Source organism: Mesoplodon densirostris, chromosome 8, assembly GCF_025265405.1.
Source record: "Mesoplodon densirostris isolate mMesDen1 chromosome 8, mMesDen1 primary haplotype, whole genome shotgun sequence".
Classification (NCBI taxonomy): Eukaryota; Metazoa; Chordata; class Mammalia; order Artiodactyla; family Ziphiidae; genus Mesoplodon; species Mesoplodon densirostris.
Window position 1 is genome coordinate 78,840,536 of NC_082668.1, and position 24,978 is coordinate 78,865,513.

Below are 24,978 nucleotides of genomic sequence, written 5' to 3' on the forward strand. Positions count from 1 at the left end.
GTTAGGATGGCTACTATCAAAAAACAAAAATAAACAACAACACAAGTGTTGACAAAGACATAGAGAAATTGGAAACTTGTGTACTGTTGGAGGGAATGTAAAAATGGTACAGCTGCTGTGGAAATCATTACGGTGGTTTCTTAAAAAATAAAAAATAGAATTACCATCTGATCTAGCAATTCCATTTCTGGGTATAAACCCAAAAGAATTGAAAGCAGGGTCTTGAAGAGATATTTGTACACCCATGTTCATAGCAGCATTATTCACAATAGCTATAGAGTGGAAGCAACCCAAATGTCCATCAACAGATGAATACATAAACAAAATGTGGTCTATACATACACAATGGTATTATTATTCAGCCTTAAAAAGAAAGGAAATTCTGATACATGGTACAACATGGATGAATCTTGAAGACATGTTAAGTGAAATAAGTCAGATACAAAAAGACAAAAAATAGAATGGTGGTTGCCAGGGGCTGGGGGAAGGAGGAGTTACTGTGTAATGGATATAGAGTTCAGTTCTGGAATGGATAGTGGTGATAGATGCGCAAAAATATGGATCTACTGAACACCACTGAACTGTACACTTAAAAATGAATAAGATGGCAAACTTTATGTCATGTATATTTAACCACAATTTTTTTAAAAAGGGAGGATGGCTAGAAAAAATGAGATACTGGTACTTAGCAAATGATGAGGCATAAACTAGTATAGTGGCAGAGGGAATGGAAAATTGGAGATAAATGTACACCATAGGAATTTTAGAGGAAGATTCTTCAGGATGTCATGGAGAGATGGGTAAAGTGAGAAGTCCAAAGGAATTCTGAGGTTTCCTACCATGGGTGGCTAGATGTATGTTGATTCTGTTAACCGTGGTATGGAATACAGGGGAAAGAGCAAGTGTGAAAAGTAGGAAGACCATGAGATCATTTTTAGATTGTTGAGTTTGTGTTATCTGTGTCATGTCCTAAGATAGAGTTTGAGGTCAGAAGAAGAATATAGTGTGTATTTATTGATACAGGAATCATCAATGATAAGTAAGCCTGAGGTTTTCCAAATTCTAGGCAGACTCTGAATGTTATAACTAGGGGTTTTATGCTATTTTTAATGACCCAAATAGTCTCAAGTGAATGGCACGTGTGCCTGTAATTATGGTGTACAGGTATTATTTTTTTTAATGCCACTGCTTTGTAAATAAAACTCTTCAAGCATTGCGACATGGAAATAAAAACAACAATAACAGTTGTACATAATAGTGAAAAGATTGGGAACCACTATAGAGGCAATACTTGAATCTATATGAAGATGAGTAAGGAATGTAACTTTTATTCCAAGTTTACATAAGGCATCAATCTGTTATATTCAAAGCTGGGTTACCCCACATTATAAAATGAAGTTCCTTTCCACTTGTCTTTCATATAATATGACTCTTAACTTACCTTAAGCATTTAGACATATTTTATGCCATCATAGCACCAGTCCCATAATGAAAAACATCAACACCAAAGGATGAACTGCAATGAAAATCCTCTACCTGTAGAGGATACTGCATCACATGCTGTAAAGTGCCGAGTTAATCAAAATAATGGGTAAGATAATAAAATTAAGACTGTAGCACCTCCAGATACTAAATCTTAGGCAGGGTAATTGTAAGGCCAGCTTCATTTCTTACTCTTATTTCAGGAATTAGTCTTGTGTTGTAGTCTAATGTCTAAAAACATTTGTTTTATATACTTTGTTCAGTTGCCTGATTGCTTACAGCAGGAGGCTAAAGATAATTCCAGTTCCTTCCTCATGTACAGAAGCGAACTTAGTGTTCAATATTCTTTTTAGATTTTGATTCCAAAGCAATGTAACTATTTCTAAATAAACTAGAATACATTCATCTCTTAAAAATTACCATCTTGTTATTATTCCATAACACTACCAACGCTCAAATTAGTTTTGGAATATTTTGGTGAGAAAATGCATTCAAATAATGTTCAAAGTAATCAAGAAAATCAGTGTTATGTTCTGAGCAATTTTATTTGAAGGCCAAAGACCTTACCAAGTGAAGCTTACTAAGTTTGCTGCCAATGCGTAAATTACTCGACCTTTTTGGTATTGGTTTTGTCATCTGTAAAATGGGCTATATCCTGGCCTATATGAATGGGGCCCTCTGGAATTGTGCAGCATGTAGCCTGAATTGCTGCAAAGCAGTAGCCCAGGCTATACTAAGATGCTTTCATCTGAAACAAAATATTCAAATCAAAATTGCTTATGCAATAAATTATCTCACCTAGCAAAATGTTCAGAGGTAGTGTGGCTCTAACATTAACTTGATGGCTCATGTCATCAAGAACCCAGGTCCTTTCCATCTCCCTCACTTCCCCCATCTTCAGCATTACTGTTATCACCTCTCAGGTTTGTCTTTGCATAGCCGAATGATGGTTGCAGTAGCTCCAAGCATCATGGCCTCCTAAACCATCTCCAAAGACCAAAAGGGACAGAAATTCTCCTCTGAACAATTCCCCAGAAGACTTCTCTCTTATGTCACTGCCCAGGATTATATCACATGCTCATTCTTTAAGCAATCACTTTCAACAGGAATGGAATTACCATGATTGGCTTACTAATTAAAAGATTTATCCTCCTGGGGCTAAAAAAGTACCCACTTTCCCATGAAGTTTATGGCCAACCAACATCTACAGAGTGGATGGAAGGAAGAAGACAAGACAGCCAGCTACTGAATAGGCAATTAAAGTGTCTTCCACATGAAAAATACCTATACAATAAAAAACTATTTAATTTAAGTGAAATAATAGATGTGAAAGTAATCCAGAACTCAATTATTATGTAAATGTTATGCCTTAACCTTTAAATGGCATCATTCAGTATATTCACCAGTTATATTTACCAGCTAAATTTACCATACTTGGTTTGTGACTTTTTAAATGTTAAAAAAAGCACATTTTTTTGCAGAGATATTATGATCTATAGATAAGGAAGATGACAAAGATGTTAGTCTTCCCAAATTCTACCAACCAGAGAAAAAAAGCACTGTTAATGTTTTATACATCCCTGCAGGAAAAAAAGCACTAACATTTTAGTAGATGCATCCCTGCAGTTTGCCCCATGCTAAGTGCATTAAATATATTTTAACAGAATTACTATACATACTCTACTATAACCAGCCTTTTCACTTAATTTACCAATATTAATATAGATTTTCATGATAATTTTTAATGGCTGAATAGAATCAGCCTTTGTTTTTAAACAGTCACTTCTATATTCAAAAGAATTGAGATTTGCTATAATGAGGATATTCAGAAAAGCAATATTGAAGAAGAGCTGTAAACGTAATTGAAGAATTGGAGGAATCACAGACGAGAACATACCTTTCAAGGCCTTCCACTGTCTCCATACAAACCTGCCAGGTAAACGTCTTGTTAGCCTTTGGTGAAGTAATGACCTTGCTGAGCTTCCCTTTCATCTCAGCGCAAGGTTTATTCCCAACTGGCTATAAGCCTTAGGTCTCTTTCATTCACTACTGAATCCCTCTTCAAGATTCAACCACATTCTTTGGTATCCATTACCATGATTATTGGGGCTATTTTTAATTTTTATTTATTTATTTAATAAACTTATTTATTTTTGGCTGTGTTGGGTCTTCATTGCTGCACGGGGGTTTTCTCTAGTTGCGGCGAGCGGGGGCTACTCTTCACTGGGGCGCGTGGACCTCTCACTGTGGTAGCTTTTCTTGTTGTGGAGCATGGGCTCTGGGCACGCTAGCTTCAGTAGTTGTGGCTTGCGGGCTCTAGAGAGCAGGCATAGTAGTTGTGGCGCACGGGCCCAGTTGCTCCGCGGCCTGTGGGATTCTCCCAGAACAGGGCTTGAACCCGTGTCCCCTGCATGGGCAGGCGGATTCTCAACCACTGCTCCAGTAGGGAAGTCCCAGGGCTATTTTTTAATTAAAGGACATGGTAAGGAGTTTGTTCAGTGAGAATAAGGGCACTCTTAGAAGTCCAGCTTGATACTTAAATTTTTTTTTTAATTTCAAGAATGAACTACATACAACTTATAGTATACCTCACAATGCTTTTATTTAGTCATCCAAGTGAGAACAATCCAAATGATCTTCAAGTGTATGGTCAGGGTAGAGATAGAACAAATAGATCTCAGATATTAATTTTGCTAAGGTGCAAAATTCTCTTCCACTGAAGGTCCAGAGGATCCGAATTATCTTTTCCTTTAACCCTGCCTTTAGCCAACTTGTTACGCATCACACTTCCAAGCAATGCTTTTGCTACAGTAACTCATAAGTCTATATAAGCTCCAACAATACCTAAGAACTCTCAATATTTTCTACTCACCTCCATTTACCTGAGCTTTTGCCTGCTCATCTCCTGAATGTTCCGTCTCCTGAATATCATTGGCTGAATATAAAATTTGGGGCCGTTTTATAGTCCCTAAAAAGCAGATAGGGTTAGATATGATGTCTACATAAAACAAAAACTACAAAAAGGCAATCAAAGTTGAAGCTGCTAAAAAGATTGGAGAAATTGCTCGATATCCCTCAAAACATGGTATTCAAATTCAAAAATCTGTAATAAATTGTTAGTGAAAATTAATCCAAACAAATATTGAATACTGGTTGAGAAGTAGGGGGAAGAATCCTCTTCCACTGCTAGTAGGAGTGTAAACTGGTGTAGTCATCTGGAGGGTAGTATGGCAATAGCATGGAAAGTTAGTGTGCATATACCTAACAACCTGGGGATTCTCCCCTACATATAGATCCTAGAGAAACTCTTACCACAGTCTGTTAGTTATCTATTGCTATGTAACAAATTACTCAAAACTGAGTGGCTTAAAACAACGATAAACATTTATTATTCCACAGTTTCTATGGGTCAAGAATTCAGGAGTGTCTCAGGGTCTCTTCTAAAGTTGCAGTCCAGATGTTGGCCGGGGCTCCTGTCATCTGTTTTTAACTTCAGCTGAAGGATCCACTTCTAAGATGCTGCTGTCACATGGCTTGTACGTTGGTGCTAGCTGTTGGCTGTCCCATGGGGCTGCTACAGTGTCCTCAACAACACTGTAGTTGGCTTTACCAGGAGCAAGTGATCCAAGAGAACAAGGTGGAAATAACAACGTACTTATGACCTAGTCTGGTAATTCACACATCACTGCCATATTATGTTGGTCACACAGGCAAAACCCGATACAATGTGGGAAGTGATTACACAGGGGCATGAATCATTTGGGACCATCTAGGAAACAGGCTTGCACACGCAGGTCCATAGAAGACATGTATGACAACATTCACTGCAGTATTATTTGCAGTGACAAGGAGTTGCAGGCAACTTAGGTTTTCATGCTGAGAGAAGTTTGAAAGTAAAATGTGGTATATGCCTGTGATGGAATACCTTGTAGCAATCAAAAGTAATGAACCAGATTTATGTATTCCTTTTTCAACTCAAAAGAAACAAAATTAGAAAAATAGAATGACATGTATAGCATAATGCAACTGATACAAGTTTGAAAAACACTGTATATATATATATTTTCCCCACATTATATATTTTTAAAGATGTATGTGTTGCTAAATACATATATAAAAGGTTAACTGGAAAGACATATGTGGTTGTATGTGGGAGGAAAGGGAATTGAAGAGGAGCTGAAGGAAGAAGTAAGAAAATGAAAGAAAAGAGGGGCTTTGCAAGAACAATGTGAAGAGTGTGTCATGAATTGAGGAGAGGAATTATCTTAATTCTGTGTAGTTGAGGGTTAAAAAAAAATTTTTTTTTTTAGGCAGAGTTGTAATGTGGTCCAAGCAGGCCTCCTAAGAGATCTAACTGAGGCAAAATTCCTAGTAGATAAGGTTCTACTAGTTTCTCTGTGTTGTATTTTTTATGAGTCATATTCCTGTGGAAGGAAAACTTCAATTGTCTTAAAATACCCCTCTTATCTCCTTGTTGGAATGAAATTCTTATAACAGAACACAAACTTCTTTTGTTTCTCAAATGCAAATAATCTTGAGAGAGGTAGCCCACAAATACAATTTATAAAAAGGAGTAAATCATTGAGATCAGATTTCCTTGTTAAGGATATATTTCATAGGAGGCTAAATGAACAGGATTTTAAATTTCTTGAAAGGGTATGGGGGTAGAGGGGATAGAAAAGAGAAGGAGCACAGAGGGGGTACATTAAGGTACCAAAGACAGATCAGCTCCCTCATGATTTTGATTAAAACTAGTGCTTTTAACAAATTTCATTTTGGGGTTGAAATAAGAAAAAGAGATTACCTTGCATTTATGGTAATTTAGTTCTTTTGAGTTCAAGGTATACCCACAGATAAATTTTCATTTGTTTAATTTTAACCACGGTTAACAACTAAATAAATATATTAATTTAATCTCTAGATGTTGTTTCAAACTGACGACTATTTTGGGGGTTTGGTAGTAGTGGATTGATTGGTTTATCCTTAGGATAAATCAAAATCTATACTTGAGGTCAGGCCAATTTTTTACAATTCACAGAGCAACCAGGACTAAAATGGAGAAGGTTCAGGTTAAAGCCTAATTTATCTTAGAAAAAGTATGTTGTGCATACTTGTAATTGTATGATAGCAGAGGGTTAGGAAAATGTTTTTATATTTGAGGAGAATAATAATACTGGTTTTATTGAAGTTAGGTCCAACCTATGGCACCGTGAATGCAAGAGTCATTCACATAACAAATGATCCACATGTGTATTGTAACAATTGTTCTGGAGACTAATTGTGGCCCTTTGGGGATCATGGCCAGTACTTCTTGAACAGCTACTCCTGCTGAGTAGCAACAATGAAGACAGCAGTCCAAAGTAGCCAATAGTCACCTTTCTTTTTTTCAGGGATATTTAATTTCTTTTTAAAAGAAAATTAATCACTCTTGAAAAACTGTTCTTCGTGTGTGTTTAAGTATTTTATTTCTCATTCGCCCCTCGGGCACCAGACATGTTAAAATCAAGCTCTTATATGCCATCTAATATAAAGTAATGTAACCACATATGCTCCCTAAGGCAAAACACCCCCATGAAGATGACTCTCCATGGAGCATCTGGCAGCCAGTTCTATAAACACAAAAACCACACACTTGATTCACAGCACCACCTTGTTCTCTGTTCCACATGGTATTTTTGATTGAGCACCAGCTCCTTAAGGCATCACTGTAATATTTGGTTAACAGAAACTGACATATGTACATAATAACAGCTGATTTTCATATAAGCCTTCACAAACACTCTAGGAATTTTGGAAAATACTCTGAGGTTATGAAGCATTCTAAAGTTTAATATTTCTTCAAAACTTTTCTATTCTCCCTTCACTACTTATTAAAAGCCCTTTACTAAGGACATTAGCTAAGGATCACATCTGCACTAGACTGTAAGCTCCATGAAGGTAGGGCCTGTGCCTGTCTTGTTCATCAATGATTCCTCAGACCCCAGCAAGGCATCAAATCATAGTTCATGAATGCTTGAACTTGTATCTCATGACTTATTAGACAAATTTATATAATAAATTTTTCTTAATGACAACTGGGTTGTATGTCTACAATAGAGACATTTCACCTATTAGAACAAGACCTTAAAAAATATTCTAATATTTTCATATTAGAAATGTGAAATAAAAAATAAAAAGTGGTCCAGAGAGGTTCAGAGACTCATGAAAGTCACATCACTTGACTTAAGACCACCTTCCTCCACCCAGCCCAATGTTCTTTGAACCACACTCTGCTGCTCCTCCTTTATGATTCTGTAAAAAGCAAATTTAAATTAACTAGCTTTTTTTGAAAAAAAAAAAATTTCCAGGTTCATTAAGAAAAACTAAAAAACTAGTTTGTAAAAGTCTTTTATTGTATCCGTGCCACACATAGTAGTGAAAAATAACACTCCTAAAAAAAAGAATGCTACCTTTTCCACAACATTTTATTTTAAATAAAACTTCAAGTACTCTTACATAGGTACAAAAAAATTCTGATCTACTTGCCTCCAACAGGCCACCACAACACACAGTAGATAAAACACAGTGGTTACAAATGTCTTTTAAATTTATTTCTGAGGCAAGGCAAATGGGAGGGAAATGTTTCTATGAAAAAATACTGTGTGCGTAGGAAATTGTCACAATGTTATTCCACATGGATACAAATGATTATACTTTAATTTAGGCCCTGGTGGCTTAAAATTATATAACAAAATAGAAAAAATGGAAAACTAATATCCCCTACACCCTGTTTCAAAGGCAGGCACTACCAAGATCAAGGAGATGCCACAGTGTTGGCAGAGGATAATTACTGTACAAGCTGTACAGCTATAATTACCTTCAGACTAAAATAAAATGCTACAGTCCTTCTAAGGCATAAACAATAATGTCTGCAAACAATATATACACATAATACATATTTAAAACAAGACTTAATATAAACAATAATGAACAGTATATACATGTCAATTTTTCTTCACTGTCTTGAAATACAATTTAACTACACAAGTGATGCAGCAACATATATATATACATATATATGTATATATATACATATATAAATGTACTTGTAACTCTACAGTAAAGTTTATTTTTGGTGCTTTTATAGCACATCAGTGTAAACAGTTTAACTTGGCTTTGTTTTATATTTTAAAACATTCCTTGTTGTATTTTCAAGATTTAAAGCAATTTTTCTAGTTCTTCCTTTTCACAGAAAACGAAGATTCTGGATGTGGTTTAATCATAAATAATTCATAAAATTAAATACATTCACTAAAAAATAAACTACAAAGTAAAAAAATGAAAAATAGATATTTATTGAGAGGGAAAGGAGAACCATTTCCCACGTTAGAGCTCTGGTGTTGAATATTCAGTGCGATTTGATATATTTTCATTGCTATTGCACTATAACACCCTTTCCTTTGAAAATTCTTTGGGTGTGCTTCCCTGTTCTACCTAAATTAGCTGATAAATCACACAAACCAATAACCAAGGGCCTTGGTTGTTGTAGGAGTGAAGCCTTAAAAAATGGTATCATTCTTCTGATACTTTTTTTTGAATGATATTTATTTTAAGGGAAAAAAAGTCATTATGTATGTGCCTTGCACATGTATGTAAATACAGTTCACATTGCTGGTTCGTTTGTCCTTGTTTAAAAGGAAAAAAACAAGAGAGATTATTATAACTTCAGCTCATTTGGAAAGTATCTGTCCACTTTTTTTCAAAATACTTCCTCATACTGTGGCCAGCTCTGCCTATATCAGAATCATCTTCATTAAATGTTTCACAGTTGTCAAAAACAAGCCTGACATCTACAGCAAAAGTTTCAAGGTTTGGATACCTGGAAGAAAACACATGATTACAGGTTGCTTTTGTAGGCTGGTTTTGTTTTGCAAACAAATGAAGAGGTAATAAAAGATAAAATAAAACATAAAGTTGAAAGGAAAAAGAAAAAGATTAGGGTAACTGCATTTAAACTAATATAAAACATATTATACCCTCTTATAAATAGGACGTTTAAAAGACTGCACGTGTTCTGGACATATAGAACTTAAAGACAGGTTAAATGGAAAACAGATTTCTCTTGAAGATCAAGATATATTTCAACAAACTAGCATTTTTCTTACATCCAATTTCCTGTTCGACCTGTATCACAATTTTGTTACAGGACTCATCCTACTTGATTAGTTTATTAACTCTGACCAACTGTATCACTTGCAGTACCCTGTTTTTCACACTCAAAAATATTTAGCTACAGTAGCAATAATATAAATGCTTCCCATGCACTATGTACATGACACTTGCCCTGTAGCTTTTACATACATCCCAGGATAGGTCACTCTGTGTTAAACCTTGCCCCTTTCCCATTTTTCTTCTTCTCTCTTCAGATATGCTCTTTTGCTCAAACACTGTCATATGATGATCCAAAACAAGCAAAAAAAGCATGTGCTATCTTTACTCTTTACTGGAGATAACATTATCAGGAAACTGCCTTTCAATGAGAGGCACTGTGAACTCAGTGCTTTTTTTTGTGGGAAAATCCCAGTCCTCTTTCCCTGTAAGAACACAGAGAAGAGAACTGAAAGGTGCATGACTAGACTTATTAGTAAGGAAGGAGTGGTGCATTTCAAGCCAAATAAATACTTTTTGAAAAAGGGCTTTTGGAAATTCAAATTTAAATTAATTCTAACTTATGACAAATTGAATACTAAAATAATTTACCCATTAGAAATACCTATGAAGCACACACTCAAGCTCTGAGATCTGGTAAAAGTGGAATTATTTCTTTGATAAAATATCTTGTACAGTCTTTTCACTCCTTTCTGCTAATATGTGCAATAATAAAAGAAGAAAATTTATTTATCTGTAATGAGCTCACAGAATTGTCAGCCCTATGTAACGTCACCCATTGTCCTTTTCTTCTGGGAATTATTATTTTTTAAATTAAGGTGAAATGCACATAACATCATACTAACCATTTAAGGTAGATAGTTAAGGCATTTAGCACACTCACAACATTGCATTACCTAGTTCCAAAACACTGTCATTACCCCAAAAGGAAACTCTATCCATTAAGCATTTACTCTCTATTCCTTCCTATCCCCAGCCCGTGGCAACCATCAACTTGTCTTTTGGTCTCTATACATTTACCTATTCTGGACATTTCACATAAATGCAATCATATAACATGTGTGGGAATAATTTTTATAAAATATTTTAAAGTTGCCTTGAGAAATATTTATCTCTTTAGACTGTTCCTTACTACAAGAAAAGGTTAATGATTAGCACTAGGGAGAAATATCCGGGAGAGAATTTTAGGCGAGATTCTAGATGAAATAAGTACAACAGAAGGAGGGGGAAGCTGATGGAACCCAGAAAGACTCATTAAAGGAGGCACTTCCTCCCCTCTGTTCTCTAAGTTTCTAGTTTAAAATTTGAAATACTGTTTGTGAGTTTGGGTTCCAGCTCATTGATTTGGGTTTAATGAAATAAGTCGAAGTTAGAGGAGTCTGAATTCTCTGAATTCTGTCTCCCACACCTGGCACCACAAACAGGATTATAAAGAACTGCTTCTCTCTGCTTGCTTCTGCTGTGACCTCCTCCATTTACCAGCGCTCATTCTCAAAAGGGAGCTTAGATTTTGCAGATCTTTTGGTACTTCTGTGTTAATGTGTAAGCCTATTTATTTTGAGGTTTAGGTTCATCCTCTATCCAGGAACTAGCGAATTATGGAAGTTAAAAATGTTCATTGCAGCTCTATTTACAATAGCCAGGACATGGAAGCAACCTAAGTATCCATCAACAGATGAATGGATAAAGAAGATGTGGCACATACATACAATGGAATATTACTCAGCCATAAAAAGAAACGAAATTGAGTTATTTGTAGTGAGGTGGATGGACCTAGAGGCTGTCATACAGAGTGAAGTAAGTCAGAAAGAGAAAAACAAATACCGTATGCTAACACAGATATATGAAATCTAAGAAAAAAAAAAAAAGGTCATGAAGAACCTAGGAGTAAGACAGGAATAAAGACACAGACCTACTAGAGCATGGACTTGAGGATATGGGGAGGGGGAAGGGTAAGCTGTGACAAGGTGAGAGAGTGGCATGGACATATATACACTACCAAATGTAAAATAGATAGCTAGTGGGAAGCAGCCGCATAGCACAGGGAGATCAGTTAGGTGGTTTGTGACCACCTAGAGGGGTGGGATAGGGAGGGTGGGAGGGAGGGAGATGCAAGAGAGAAGAGATATGGGAACATATGTATATGTATAACTGATTCAATTTGTTATAAAGCAGAAACTAACACATCATTGTAAAGCAATTATACTCCAATAAAGATGTTAAAAAAAAAAAAAAGCAAAAGCAAAAGAACCAGTTCATATATAGATAGAAGTTTTTGCTATTTGGATCATATAAGAACCAATAGTTTTGGGCTTCCCTGGTGGCGCAGTGGTTGAGCATCTGCCTGCCAATGCAGGGGACACGGGCTCGTGCCCCGGTCTGGGAAGATCCCACATGCCGCAGAGCGACTGGGACCATGAGCCATGGCCGCTGAGCCTGCGCGTCTGGAGCCTGTGCTCCGCAATGGGAGAGGCCACAACACTGAGAGGCCCGTGTACCTCAAAAAAACAAAAAACAAAAAAACCCCAAAAAACCAATAGTTTTAATGTTTTCGGAATTTAGGCAGGTCCCTTTCGAAATTAAAAAATAATAAAATGGGACAGACATAATTCTTTAAAAGATTGACAGTTCAGCCTCCAGAGAAATAAACTAGTCATTTGGTCAGTCTTGTAAATCATCTGATACATGTAAGACAGACACTGATCTTTATGAGTTAAGTTCTACTCAACTCTTCTAAACTGAGTTTAAATTACGGTGATTTTCACCAAAAAATATCTAGGAAGAACATAATAATAATAACAATAATAATGCAATTAAACATATTTTATAGTTTTTTTAAATGTAAAGTTCCTTCTTTCTCCTTATTTATGACCTTGCTTGAAGTGATGTGCATGGGCTACACTAAGGTAAACTGGTATGCAGGAATAAAGGGTACAGGGAGAATGGAGAAGGGAAATGCACAGCTCCTGGCCATTAACACATGGAATGCTTTTGTGTGGGCTTGTTTTGTAAGAGAACAGCCTTATTCTTGTGGCTCCAAAATGTCTAGAACCAGTGTCCAATGTCCAGAACCAACTAAATGCCAACATCTAACAGCTGCTACTCTCTGGCAAGCAGTCTGAGGCAATCTAACAAAGATCATTAACTGTGGCCAGAAGTCATTTTGCTCTTTGGATAGGATCACAAAGAGAATATGGTAGAGAGGAGCAAATAATAATTTTCTTCCACATTTAATAAACACATTTTTAGTATTCTCCAACAACTCACAATAAAGCTTTTAATAGTTAAAATTTCCAGTGATCTTCTATCTCTACATTGTAATAATCTGAAAATATTACAGAGTCAATTTTTATTAAATCCACATGAGACAGTGTCAATATTCCACTGATGTACAATACAAGCTCTAGCTTACACGTAATGTACTTTGGGAGGCTTTCTTGATACTCTTCCTTACCTTCCAGGCTGAGTTTGGTGCCCTTCCAATGTCAAAATGCTTTATCACACTGTTTTTTAATTATTTAAATAATTTTAATTGATTTGTCTTACATACTATACTACCCTGACCAAACGCACACACACACACACCCCTCTCCAAAGGCAGAGCCTATGTCTTTGCTGTTAATGTATTTTGGGCTCACTAGAAAAGTACCCAGCATATACCAAGCATTCAATAAATATTGAACTGAAATGATTTACTTACTGTCCACTACTTAATTTCTCTCTAATTGTGGAAAAATCCATAGGCTTCTTAATAACTTTCTTATAACCAGGAACAAATTTCAAGTTTACAGGAAGTAGAAAAGGCCATGCATCCTCATGAGTTTCCATTTCAGTAAGGATCATACTAAACAAAACAATGTCTGAAATCAGTATCTATGCTTTAGAAATATCTATTTTTATTAAAAATTTACCTTTCATAATCTTTCAAGTAAAAAATGCAAATTAATTTATTTAAAAAGATAAAAGAATATATTTACTTATACTACAGACTTTCATTTCCTACTTACACAAATTGTCAAAAAGTTGCCTTTAGTATGGTAGAAGGTTTCTAAGCAAATAAAATAGGAAGTTGCAAACATACAGTACATGAAAACTGAAATAATACCTGCAAAGAGCTAGGTCCTTGGAGTCATCTCTTTTAGGTTTCTTAACAGAAGGAAAACCTTCTTGTTTTGACAAATTAATAGAAGTGTTTTCCTCCATTTTTCTTTTTTTCAGGTCTTTGATTCCTCTTTTTAATGAACTACTTGTAGTTACAGAGTCTTCATCTTCAGTATCCCCTGTTAAAGTTACTTTCTTGCCTTTTTTTGACTCAGTCTTTTTTCCTTTGACATGAAGTTTTTTGATTTTTAGAGTTTGACCACTTGCCTTTAATTAAAAAAAAAAAGGAAATGAGGTATAAGAAAAATAACTGTCTACAGGCCTTTTATTATTTTAAGTTAGGAAAGCCTAACAGGGCCAACAAAAAGAATATTATCTCTGATCTCGAAGGTTGATCATTTTATTATTTTCAAGAGAGATCTATGAATTTGTTCTCCCATAATATGAGGCAAAAATCTAATAAAGCATGAAAAATTTATTTTAGGAATTCTTAAAATCTGAAGATGTTGATCTCGTGGTAATCCATCTTTGGAACTACAGAACTTATCAGCAGTATTTCTTTAATCTAGGTCAGTGGACCCCAACCTTTTTGGCACCAGGGACCGGTTTCACGTAAGAAAATTTTTCCATGGACAGGGGGATGGTTCAGGCGGTGATGTGAGCAATGGGGAGGATTGGGGAGTGGCAGATGAAGCTTCGTTCTGCTCCCTGCCACTCATCTCCTGCAGTGCGGCCTGGTTCCTAACAGGCCACCAAGGTAATGGTCTGAGGCCTGGGGGTTGGGGACCCCTGGTCTAGGTCACTAACTGAATGAGTTTAAAGATACAAAAGTACTATCTTTTGGAGCACAGTATAATTAAGAACAAAGGTTGAATATAAACAAAAATATAGATCTTATTAATAAGAAAATTGAAGAGATAATTAAGAAGCTAGGCCAAAACAAGGAAAACAGCTCATGAAGTGTCCAATAAAGAAAAAGTCCTTTGTAAATGATCAGATCTACTGGAAATTGATATTTCTTTGTAGATAAAGAAAAAAAGCATTTTCTATAAGAATAGAGTTCCACAAACTTGTGGTTACCAGGTGTGAACAAAGCAGAGGTGAAGGAAGAGGGGAAAAAAATGTCTGTTTTTGAGGAAAACAATAAAGAAATAGTATAAAAGAGATTATATTTGGAATCAAAGAATATGATTTCCAGCTATGGCTCTGTCAGTAACTAGCTATGGAACTTTGTACAAAAATATCTGTGAGTCCCTGTTTTCTCACCTGTAAAATAAGAAAGATAAGCCACACAATTGGTATGGTCATTCTGGCTCTAAAATTACACGGAAAAAAAAAAAAACTTCAAAAAAACTCAACATGGCCTTACTCAATCTAAATACAATGTACAGGCAGCACACTGATGTAACAATAGGTGCCCACCACACCCCTCAATCTAGAAATAGTGAAATAAATCTGTATTTTCAGATTTTACAATATTACAATAAATATATCAGATCATAGAAGAATATCAGTGCAAAGACCCTGTAATGTATGTTTTTTGTTTTAATTTTCCAGAACAGTGTTTATCCTCTTTTAGCAAATTATTTCCTCTCTTACCCAGACTATTAAGAAATCTTAGACTTAAGACTTAGGGTCAGATATCTATCAGCTGTAATATAAAGTTGGATGTATCCTTGAAATGAATTTGGCTGAAAAACGTTTCTCTGGAGTATTTCACACCAATTTCTTTGAGGATTTCAGGACCTCTTCTAGCATTATTTTTTTTAATTGCTTTTAATCAAGCAATTAAAATTATTTGTTTCTCTATTGGTAGGTTAAAAGTATAGTTAAAGAGATATTTTAATTGACTAAAATAATAAACCATAAATCTAACATCTTCCCCATACCATATGAAAGAATCACTACCCCTTGAAACTAACTGGAATAATTAAAATGTTTTACTAAGTCTCTTCTCCATTTAGTTTATTAATTGTAATTCACTAAAATCTGATTATTTTGAGTTTTTATATTACACTGAGATTTTAGCACTCTGAAATCATAAAAAAAGAGAAAGAGAATGCTTAATTCATTAGGAAAATGTCTATTTAATGAAGATTAAATTAAGTTAGATTGAGTAATTGTGTTACTTAAAAAGAACAAAATTTCATGAATAATGGGTCAAAATTTCTAGTTCCTATTTGAATGAAAATACTATTGGGTTGGCCAAAAAGTTCATTCGGGTTTTTCCATAAGATGTTACGGATCCCAATAATTGGGATCATATTCTAACAAATTAATACTCATAGTAAGAAAACATGAAATTTAAATCCACAGAAATAAAAACTTTCATGATGTTTTAAAAAGACAATGAAGCCTCTCTCTTTCTTTTATAAATGATGTTTATCAGCTTACCTCATTAGATCATGCACATACACTTTTAAAAGCAAGCTTTTACACAGTTGCTCTGTTACTGATGACTTTGTTCTTGGACAGAAAAGTCCCCCTTCCCCACCCTTTCTATCTTATTAGAGCCCAAATCCAAAGAGGAACTTCAGGATATCTTAAGCCGAACCTATCAGATTACACATACAAGGGCTCATTTCTGTTATGCTTGTATATCTATATATCAGAAGTTGTGAACTAGTGGCTCAGAGGCTGTAAACAGCCCACAGAATGTGTTGTTGTTTGGCTCATAATGCTTGTAAAAATCCTTAATTTGTTGCCAACATTTAACATTTGGGAGGGCATGCATAAAAGTCCATAATCTTGAAATACTGGTAGATCCTGGAACACTGGGCCCACATGTCTACATGATGGCTGGAGTTGAGCAATGTCTGTCACATATAAATGGGGTCATGGCTTAACTTTCCTGTTTGCTACAGTCCCAACTCTTTTGTGTTATTTGGCTTCTGTAGGCACTGGAATTTAAAATTTCGTGTGTGTGTGTGTGTGTGTGTGTGTGTGTAAATATGTATATATATACACATGCAAGTTTTTTGATTCTGTGATCCTGAGAGAAAGTATATATACCTATCTTTAATATATATACATAGTGTATGTATATATATTGGCATGAAAACACACATATACACAGAATAAAAAGTCACAATGACGTATGTAGAAATAGCTATTTGAGAGCAAGATGTATAATATAAATATCTGTAAATAACTGAATTACTGGAAAGATATTTTTAAAACCTTAACTTTAAAAATCTTTACCAAAATCCAATGTTTATAACATTTTTTATTGCTGTAAGAAACATAACACCTAATCCACCACATTTAAAAAACAAGAAAGCAGAGGCTTAGAAAGCTGCATTTACATAGAAGGGTTTAGATGAGATCATACACCTCACATCTTCTAGTTCACTCCTGAAATGACAGATAGCCAGAATTCTAATTTAAGCAAATTTACAGAAAACAAAACCTCCTATAGCCTACCAGATGATACCCCCAAGAATTAAAACACTGATTTGTTAGTAATTCATAAAGTATTAGAGACACTTTCTATAACTTGACATTTATGAAGTTAAAAGATAAGTTATGTACCACCAGGGAAGATTATTATTAAACTACATTTAACTATATATAACAAAAATGATCAAGTAATGAGAAATAAAAAAGCAATTATTAGTGAATATGGTGCCATGTGAGACCTCTGCTATTTTGTAAAATATAGCCTAAAATATAATAAGGTATTAATATAAATATATCCCCCCCAAAAATATATCACAGAATTTTAAAGTAATAAAAATCTTCAAACACACGACAATATTTGATCTTTACAAATCCCCGCAAAGCAGATATGATTCCATTTTACAGATATAACGTTGAAGCTAAGAAAGCACTCCATATTTAAAGATCTGGGAGGTGAGAAAAACCAGCAAAGGAGACTGAAAAGGAGCAAAAGCAAGAAGAAAATCAGGTGAGTATGGTATCCTAGAAGACAAGTGAAAATAGGATTTCAAGGAGGAGGGGAAGTTCCATTCTATCAAATGTAAGTGATGGGTTAGATGAGATCTAAGCACTGATCACTGGACCGAGCAATGTGGAAGTCATTTGTGGGCATAGTAAGAGAAATTTTGGAGAAGCTGTGGAGATGAAAATATGACTGGAGTGAGTTTAAGAGTGAATCAGAGGAGAGAAATCAGAAAGAACCAGAACAGAAAACTTTCCAGTAAAGGGAAGGGGAGAAATGGGGGAAGTGGATCAAGGAAGAAGTGAGGCCAAAAGAGGATTTTTGTTTAGTTTTTGTAAGATGGGAGAAATAGTAGCATGTTAGTAGGCTGATAAGAAAGAACCCAGTGTAGAAGGAAAAACTGATGATGCAGGAGAAGACAGAACTGCTGGAGCCATTCTCCTAAGGAGGTGAGAGGGGATGGGATCTGAAGCACAAGTGGGGTTATTGGCTTAGTTAGGGGCACACAAGCAGTTCATGGCAACAGGAGGGAAGGTAGAGTATGAGAGCCCAGATATAGGAAGGATGGTAGGTGTGGTGGTGGATGCTTGTGATATTTTCTTCTGATGGCTTCCATTATCATAGTGAAATGGGAGTAAGGTCATCAGCTGAGGATGAGGATGGAGGAGACAGTAAATTATCAGCCACCACTAAAGGCCCTCTTAGGCTTAAATTTAAAGGGCTGGGTGTTTTCTCCAGCTACATTCAAGATACCTCTGTATCTGAATATATAGGTGCTGGAGAAGTCATAGAGTTGGATTAACCAGAATGATGGTTTTACCAAGTGAGAGAGAGGCACAGGAACTAACGGTGGATGCAGGGATTATAGGAGGAAAGAGAGGACATGAATGGGGAGAGGGACAGTGAAAAGGTCTTAAGATAAATGAATTGAAGGTCCTGATGATATCAAAGAATTACTGGAGGGGCTTCCCTAGTGGCTCAGTGATTAAGAATCCACCTGCCAGTGCAGGGGACACGGGTTCGAGCCCTGGTCCGGGAAGATCCCACATGCCGCAGAGCAACTAAGCCTGGGGCCACTACTGAGCCTGCGCTCTAGAGCCTGTGAGCCACAACTACTGAAGCCCACGCGCCTAGAGCCCGTGCTCCACAACAAGAAGCCATTGCAATGAGAAGACCGTGCACCGCGACGAAGAGCAGCCCACGCTCGCTGCAACTAGAGAAAGCCCGCGTGCAGCAACAAAGACCCAACACAGCCAAAAATAAATAAATTAATTAAAAAAAAAGAATTATTGGAGTTAGAGTGTTAGAGGGAGTGAACAGGAAAGAAAGGAGGCAGTGGTGAGATGGATGCTTGGAACTGAGTTTATGAAGTGGTGGTAGTTACTGGTAGTAACTACGTCAAGAGATTAAACATGGAAGACAGTGGCTGAGATAGGGAAAACCTAACGAAGAGTCTGGCCCTCAATACATTCTAACCCTTTCACACTTCTTACTCCTTACTTTATAACTCTAAGACCCATTTCTTTCTACTTTATCATAGTGCTACTCTTTAAACAATTAGTATTAGAATTCACAGGTTTCCAATTTATATGTGACTGGAAAGTGACTTAAAATACATATGCTTATTACCATATGACCTAGCAATTCTACTCTTAGGTATATTACAGAAAAATTGAAAACATATATTCATACAAAAACTTGAGTATGACTGTTCATAGCAGCATTATTCATAAAAGCCAAAATGTAGAAACAACCCAAATGTCCATCAGCTGAACAGATAAACAAAATGTAGTCTGTCCATATAATGAAATATCATTTGACTTTAAAGATGAAGTGCTAGAACACAGATGAACCTTGAAAATATTGTGCTAAGTGAAAGAAAAAGGCCACATATTGTATGATTTGATGTATATGTAATGACAAGAATAGGCAAACCCACAGAGATAGAAAATAGATTAATGGTTGCCAAAGGCTGAGAAGAGAAGGGGAATGGGGAGTGAATGATAATGCGTACAGGCATACTTTTGGGGATCATGGAGATGTTCTGGAATTTGATAGTGGTGATGGTTGTACAACTTTGTGAATATATTAAAAACCACTGAATTGCACACTTTAAAACGAATTTTACAGTATACGAGTTATATCTCAAAAAAAAATCCCCATAAAACTCTTCATTTTGATCTGGCAATTAAAAAGTTTTAAGTAATAATACTACCTAAAAATACTGAAATTTATATGGAGCCACAAAAGACCCAGAATTGCCAAAGTAATCCTTAGGAAAAAGAACAAAGTTGGAAGCATAACCCTTCCAGACTTCAGACACTACTACAAAGCTACACTAATCAAAACAGTGTGGTATTGGGCAGAAACAGACACATAGATCAATGAAACAGAATAGAGAACCCAGAAATAAACCCGCACACCTGCAGTCAATTAATCTACAACAAAAGCAGTAAGAATATACAATGGAGAAAAAACAGTCTCTTCAGCAAGTGATGTTGGAAAAGCTGGACTGCTAAATCAGTGAAATCAGAACATTCCCTCACACCCTCACACCATATATAAAAATAAACTCAAAATAATTTAAAGACCTAAACATAAGACATAAAAGTCCTAGAAGAGAACACAGGCAAAACATTCTTGGACATAAATTGTAGCAATATTTTCTTAGATCACTTTTCCAAGGCAAAAGAAATAAAAGCAAAAATAAATAGGACCTAATCAAACTTAAAGGCTTTTCCACAGCAAAGGAAACCAACAAAGCAAAAAGACAACCTACCAGACTGGGAGAAAATATTTGCAAATGATGCAACTGACAAGGGGTTAATAACCAAAATACACAAACAGCTCATATAACTCAATATCAAAAACACAATCAACCCAATCGAAAAATGGGTGGAAGACCTAAATAGATATTTCTCTAAACAAGACATACAGCTGGCCAACAGGCATGTGAAAAGATGCTCAGCGTTAAGTGTTACTAAGTATTAGAGAAATGTACATCAAAACCACAATGAGGTATCACCTCACACCAGTCAGAATGGCTATCATCAAAAAGTCTACAAATAATAAGTGCTGGAGAGGGTGTTGAGAAAAGAGAACCCTAGTACACTGTTGGTGGGAATGTAAATTGGTGCAGCCTGTATGGAGAACAGTATGAAGGTTCCTTAAAAAATTAAAAATAGGGCCCCCTGCTGGCGCAGTGGTTGGGAGTCCGCCTGCCGATGCAGGGGACACGGGTTCATGCCCCGGTCTGGGAAGATCCCACATGCCGCGGAGTGGCTGGGCCCGTGAGCCATGGCCGCTGAGCCTGCGCATCCAGAGCCTGTGCTCCACAACGGGAGAGGCCACAACAGTGAGAGGCCCGCGTACCGCAAAAAAAAAAAAAAAAATTAAAAATAGAGCTTCCATATGATCCAGGAATCCCACTCCTGGGCATATACCTAGAAAAGATGAAAACTCTTAATTTGAAAAGATACGTGCACCCATAATGTTCATAACAGCCCTATTTACAATAGCCAAGACATGGAAACAACCCAAGTACCCATCAACAGACAATTGGTTTAAGAAGATGTGGTACACATATACAATGGACTATTACTCAGCCATAAAAAAGAATGAAATATTGTCATTTGCAACAACATGGATGGACCTAGAGATTATGATACTAAGCGAAGTAAGTTAGACAGAGGAAGACAAATATCATATCACTTATATGTGCAATCTAAAAAATAATACAAATGAATCTATATACAAAACAGAAACAGACTCATAGACCTAGAAAACAAACTTATGGTTACCAAAGGGGAAAGGTGGTGGTGGGGGTGGTGGGGAGGATAAATTAGGAGTATGGGATTCACAGATACAAACTACTACACATAAAATAGATAAGTAACAAGGATTTACTGTAGAGCACAAGGAACTCTATTCAAAATCTTGTAATAACCTATAATGGAAAAGAATCTGAAAAAAATATATAACTGAATCAATCTGCTGCATACCCGAAACTAACACAATATTGTAAATCAACTATACTTCAATTAAAAAAATTTAGTTTTAGATCAGTCTTACCTTAGCAATGCAAGCTGGACAAAACCAGTCCCCATCTGGTATAGTTGTAATCTTGGGTCTATGACAGTATGTATGACAGCCTTTGTCACAGCCATCGCAAAGGAGGAGCAGTTCTTCATTATCTCCCTTTCGACAGATCTGGCAGTACTATAATACATGGAAAATCATTTAAAATTAACACTGCTACAAATAATAGTTTTTGGGATATTAAACACACCATTAATTCCTAATTTATATTAGTAATGAACATTCCGCTTGCTAACAAATATACAGTAGCCATACACATCTATGTATCTCTCGTTACACAGATATGGACCACATGATGGGGTGAGCAGTTCAGTTGGGGTAAATGCACATTTCAGGTACACTGCAAAAAACAAAGCTAGAGGTTGAATGCCTGCACACACTTCAGAAGCATGTACACATTAACATACAAAATAATTAACATGACATTAGAGCACATAAAGCAATGAATAGCTTTAATACATGGTGTTTTAATTTTTTAATATATTTCATTGTTTGCTTATCTTAGCATCCTCATGATATCCTGAGAAAGAAATAAGTAAGAGTTAGAGTAATTTTTAAGATCAAAATTAGGAACTTGTATTAGTAACAGAATTATAAATAATAATAATAAGATGTCACTGTATTTTGACTATGTCCAAATCAGGAAACTTTGGAAATCAACCCAAATCAAACATGTGTCACAAATGTAGAAAATGGATCCTACAAAATGATTTCTAAGGGAAAAAGAAATAGATACAATAAATTAAATAAAAGAATTTAGAAGTCATAAGTTATTTTCTAGGACTAAAAATAAAATTGTTTCTTCTCTGCTGAAAAACTTCTAATACCATTAAGAACTTTAAAGTCTATAAAGAGATTTTTTTTCCCCATGCACACATATTCTGTATAACAAGTTTCACAGAGGGAAAGAAGGAAGATTAGACAGGTAAAACTTTAAAGATGGCTTTAAAAAATGGTAAGTACTAACATTATATTTTGACATTTAGTTTTTATTTCAGTCACAGTAGACAATGTCCTGTAATCAATATTCCAGAAAATGAAAACATTACTAATATAATATTGTACATCAACTATATTTCAATTAAAAATAATTAAAACATTTAAATTATAAATAATTTGTACTAATTTTAAGTTATGTATTTATATACTCTTAAAAACAAAATAGCTTAATTGTTCAAACTTAATTTGTTTAATTTCAATAAAACATTAAATCTTAATCTGGGAATGTCTAAAATAGTCTTTCATAACTCAATACGTACACCAATGATAGCTTAAGAATCTTATCAAAACTGCAGATACATGCTATTCACCTTAACAAATATCTATCAAATATATGTAATATATGTGTAATACTAAAACTGGTATGTGTACTAAGAGCAAAAGCAGTAGAGTTTAATATCCCAACAGTAAGTATTTATTTTATGACCTTTCCTGATAACCACATCACTAAATACCTTAATATGGTGTTATTTCTCCAAATTTGAGTTATTTCTTTAAAACTTCTATTATAAAAATACTCATTGAGAAATAACATTTCGAAGGTTATATTTCAATCCCTATAACAATAAAATTTAAAAATCAGATTCATGAACATTAAGTAAATTCTCATTGTTTTCTACAATAGGTAAAAATACTATGAAGCCTGTCTTACATCTCACATTTATGATTTAAAAATAAAATTATTTTCTGATACTTATTAAGAAAGGGTGGCAGGTATCAAGTTCATAACATTTTTGAAAATCCACAGTAATAGCTCACAATATGTTAAAGCAAATGTAGTAATATTTGGTTTTAACTCCTTTGCTACCACAGTAAAAAAAAAACAGTGGATGTTGCCAATTGCTTAACATTAACAACAGAAAACATATTGTGGGCTGAGAAGTATCTGGAGGCAAATCATGGCAGCTCCTTCTTTCCTAGTAAGCATGGTTTCTGGTAAAGAGGATATTTCTAAAGATATTGAGCACTTTAACATTTTTTTTAGGACTTCTTATGAGGATTATTATAGGTTTTGTTACATTTCTAATTAAAGGTTACCAAGTGCTCATTAATCTTTGAATAAGAAACTGCCTTCTTTTCAAAGTAGTTTTATAGCAAATAATGTATTATTAAACATTTAAAAAAGAAATAAAAATTATGAGGTGGAGTTAAATATGATGAATGTGTATTAATTTATTAATAACAATGGAAAAGAAGTTTACAAAACCTGAAATAAAGCTTTAGATTGCAGAAAGTAAGTATACTAATATAAAGGTAGATTTTGGTACAAGTTTTGGGTTACTGTGTATAGGTTATAACAAAACTGCCTACATTGTGATGATTGTTTTATTGTAGATGAGAAAAGTAACTGTACAAATTTCATTCTGATATAGGAATTGAATCTTTTTTTAATCATTATAGCCTACAATTCACTAAATATATTTGTCTAAGGTAACTTTAAAACTGGTTTTAATGATAATTTTTAGAAGAAAAATTATTTTTACCTGGTAAAAATGCTACCAGATGACCTGAACAATGCCTTAAAACTTATAGTAAATACTAATCTATACGGGGAAAGACCTAAATGTGAGCATATTGTGAAAACTGCAGATTCATTATTCCATGGACATTTTAGAAAGAACTGAAAAAACCATAGAAGAAAGCAAATTTATTTGTATAGAATGAATAAAGTATTGAGTAGTCTAAGTATAGAGGCAAAAAGGAAGGAGAGAATGCTAAATTATTTAAGATTCACTTTTCTTTGGGGAAGATTATTTAAAATAGGAATTTTACCCTTAGTCATCATGAAAACAAATCTCAAGTGTTTGAATTTTAAAGCTAACCTGTAATTCAAAAGCAACTGTTAAAGTAATTCATAAAAGTCTACATATAATAGATATTTCTGTATATGATACAAAAGAGGCAAAAGGGACACGTACATGATTTAAAATAAATCTCTTTCTGGAAAATATAAGAAATATAGCTTTTATTTTGAACATATAGCATTTGTTGCCTAATACAAAGTAGAGGCCACTACATGATAACTAACTGGGCTTGAACAAAAAAGGCGAAAAAACATTTTTAACTGTTAGAGGAAAGACTAAAAGATCTACTCAATCCCAACTATATCCAAATATTGGGTTGGCCAAAAGGTTCGTTTGCTTTTTTTCCGCAAGATGGCTCTAGTAACACTCAGTTGTCTATAAGTTCATTCAAAACAATTTTGTTAGATTGTATGTGACACCTATCATATCAGCGTGCATTTAAAA

General features: G+C 35.0%; 1 protein-coding gene across 18 annotated transcripts in view; it reads right to left on the minus strand.

Moving 5' to 3' along the window:
• Nucleotides 1–6,348: 6,348 nt before the first annotated feature.
• The window catches only part of BAZ2B (bromodomain adjacent to zinc finger domain 2B), a 375,982-nt gene continuing 357,352 nt past the window's right edge, over nt 6,349–24,978 (minus strand). For 14 of the 18 annotated variants that reach the window (XM_060105754.1, XM_060105753.1, XM_060105759.1 and 11 more), the window contains 4 exons: nt 21,704–21,850; nt 13,736–13,998; nt 13,331–13,474; nt 6,350–9,340 (listed from right to left, as the gene is read on the minus strand). In XM_060105754.1, the coding sequence (XP_059961737.1) occupies nt 9,187–9,340; nt 13,331–13,474; nt 13,736–13,998; nt 21,704–21,850 (708 nt within the window). In that variant the 3' untranslated portion in view covers nt 6,350–9,186. Of the gene's footprint in view, nt 9,341–13,330; nt 13,475–13,735; nt 13,999–21,703; nt 21,851–24,978 lie in introns of all 18 variants that reach the window. The other 4 variants (XM_060105770.1, XM_060105769.1, XM_060105771.1 and 1 more) reach the window with 2 other exon arrangements.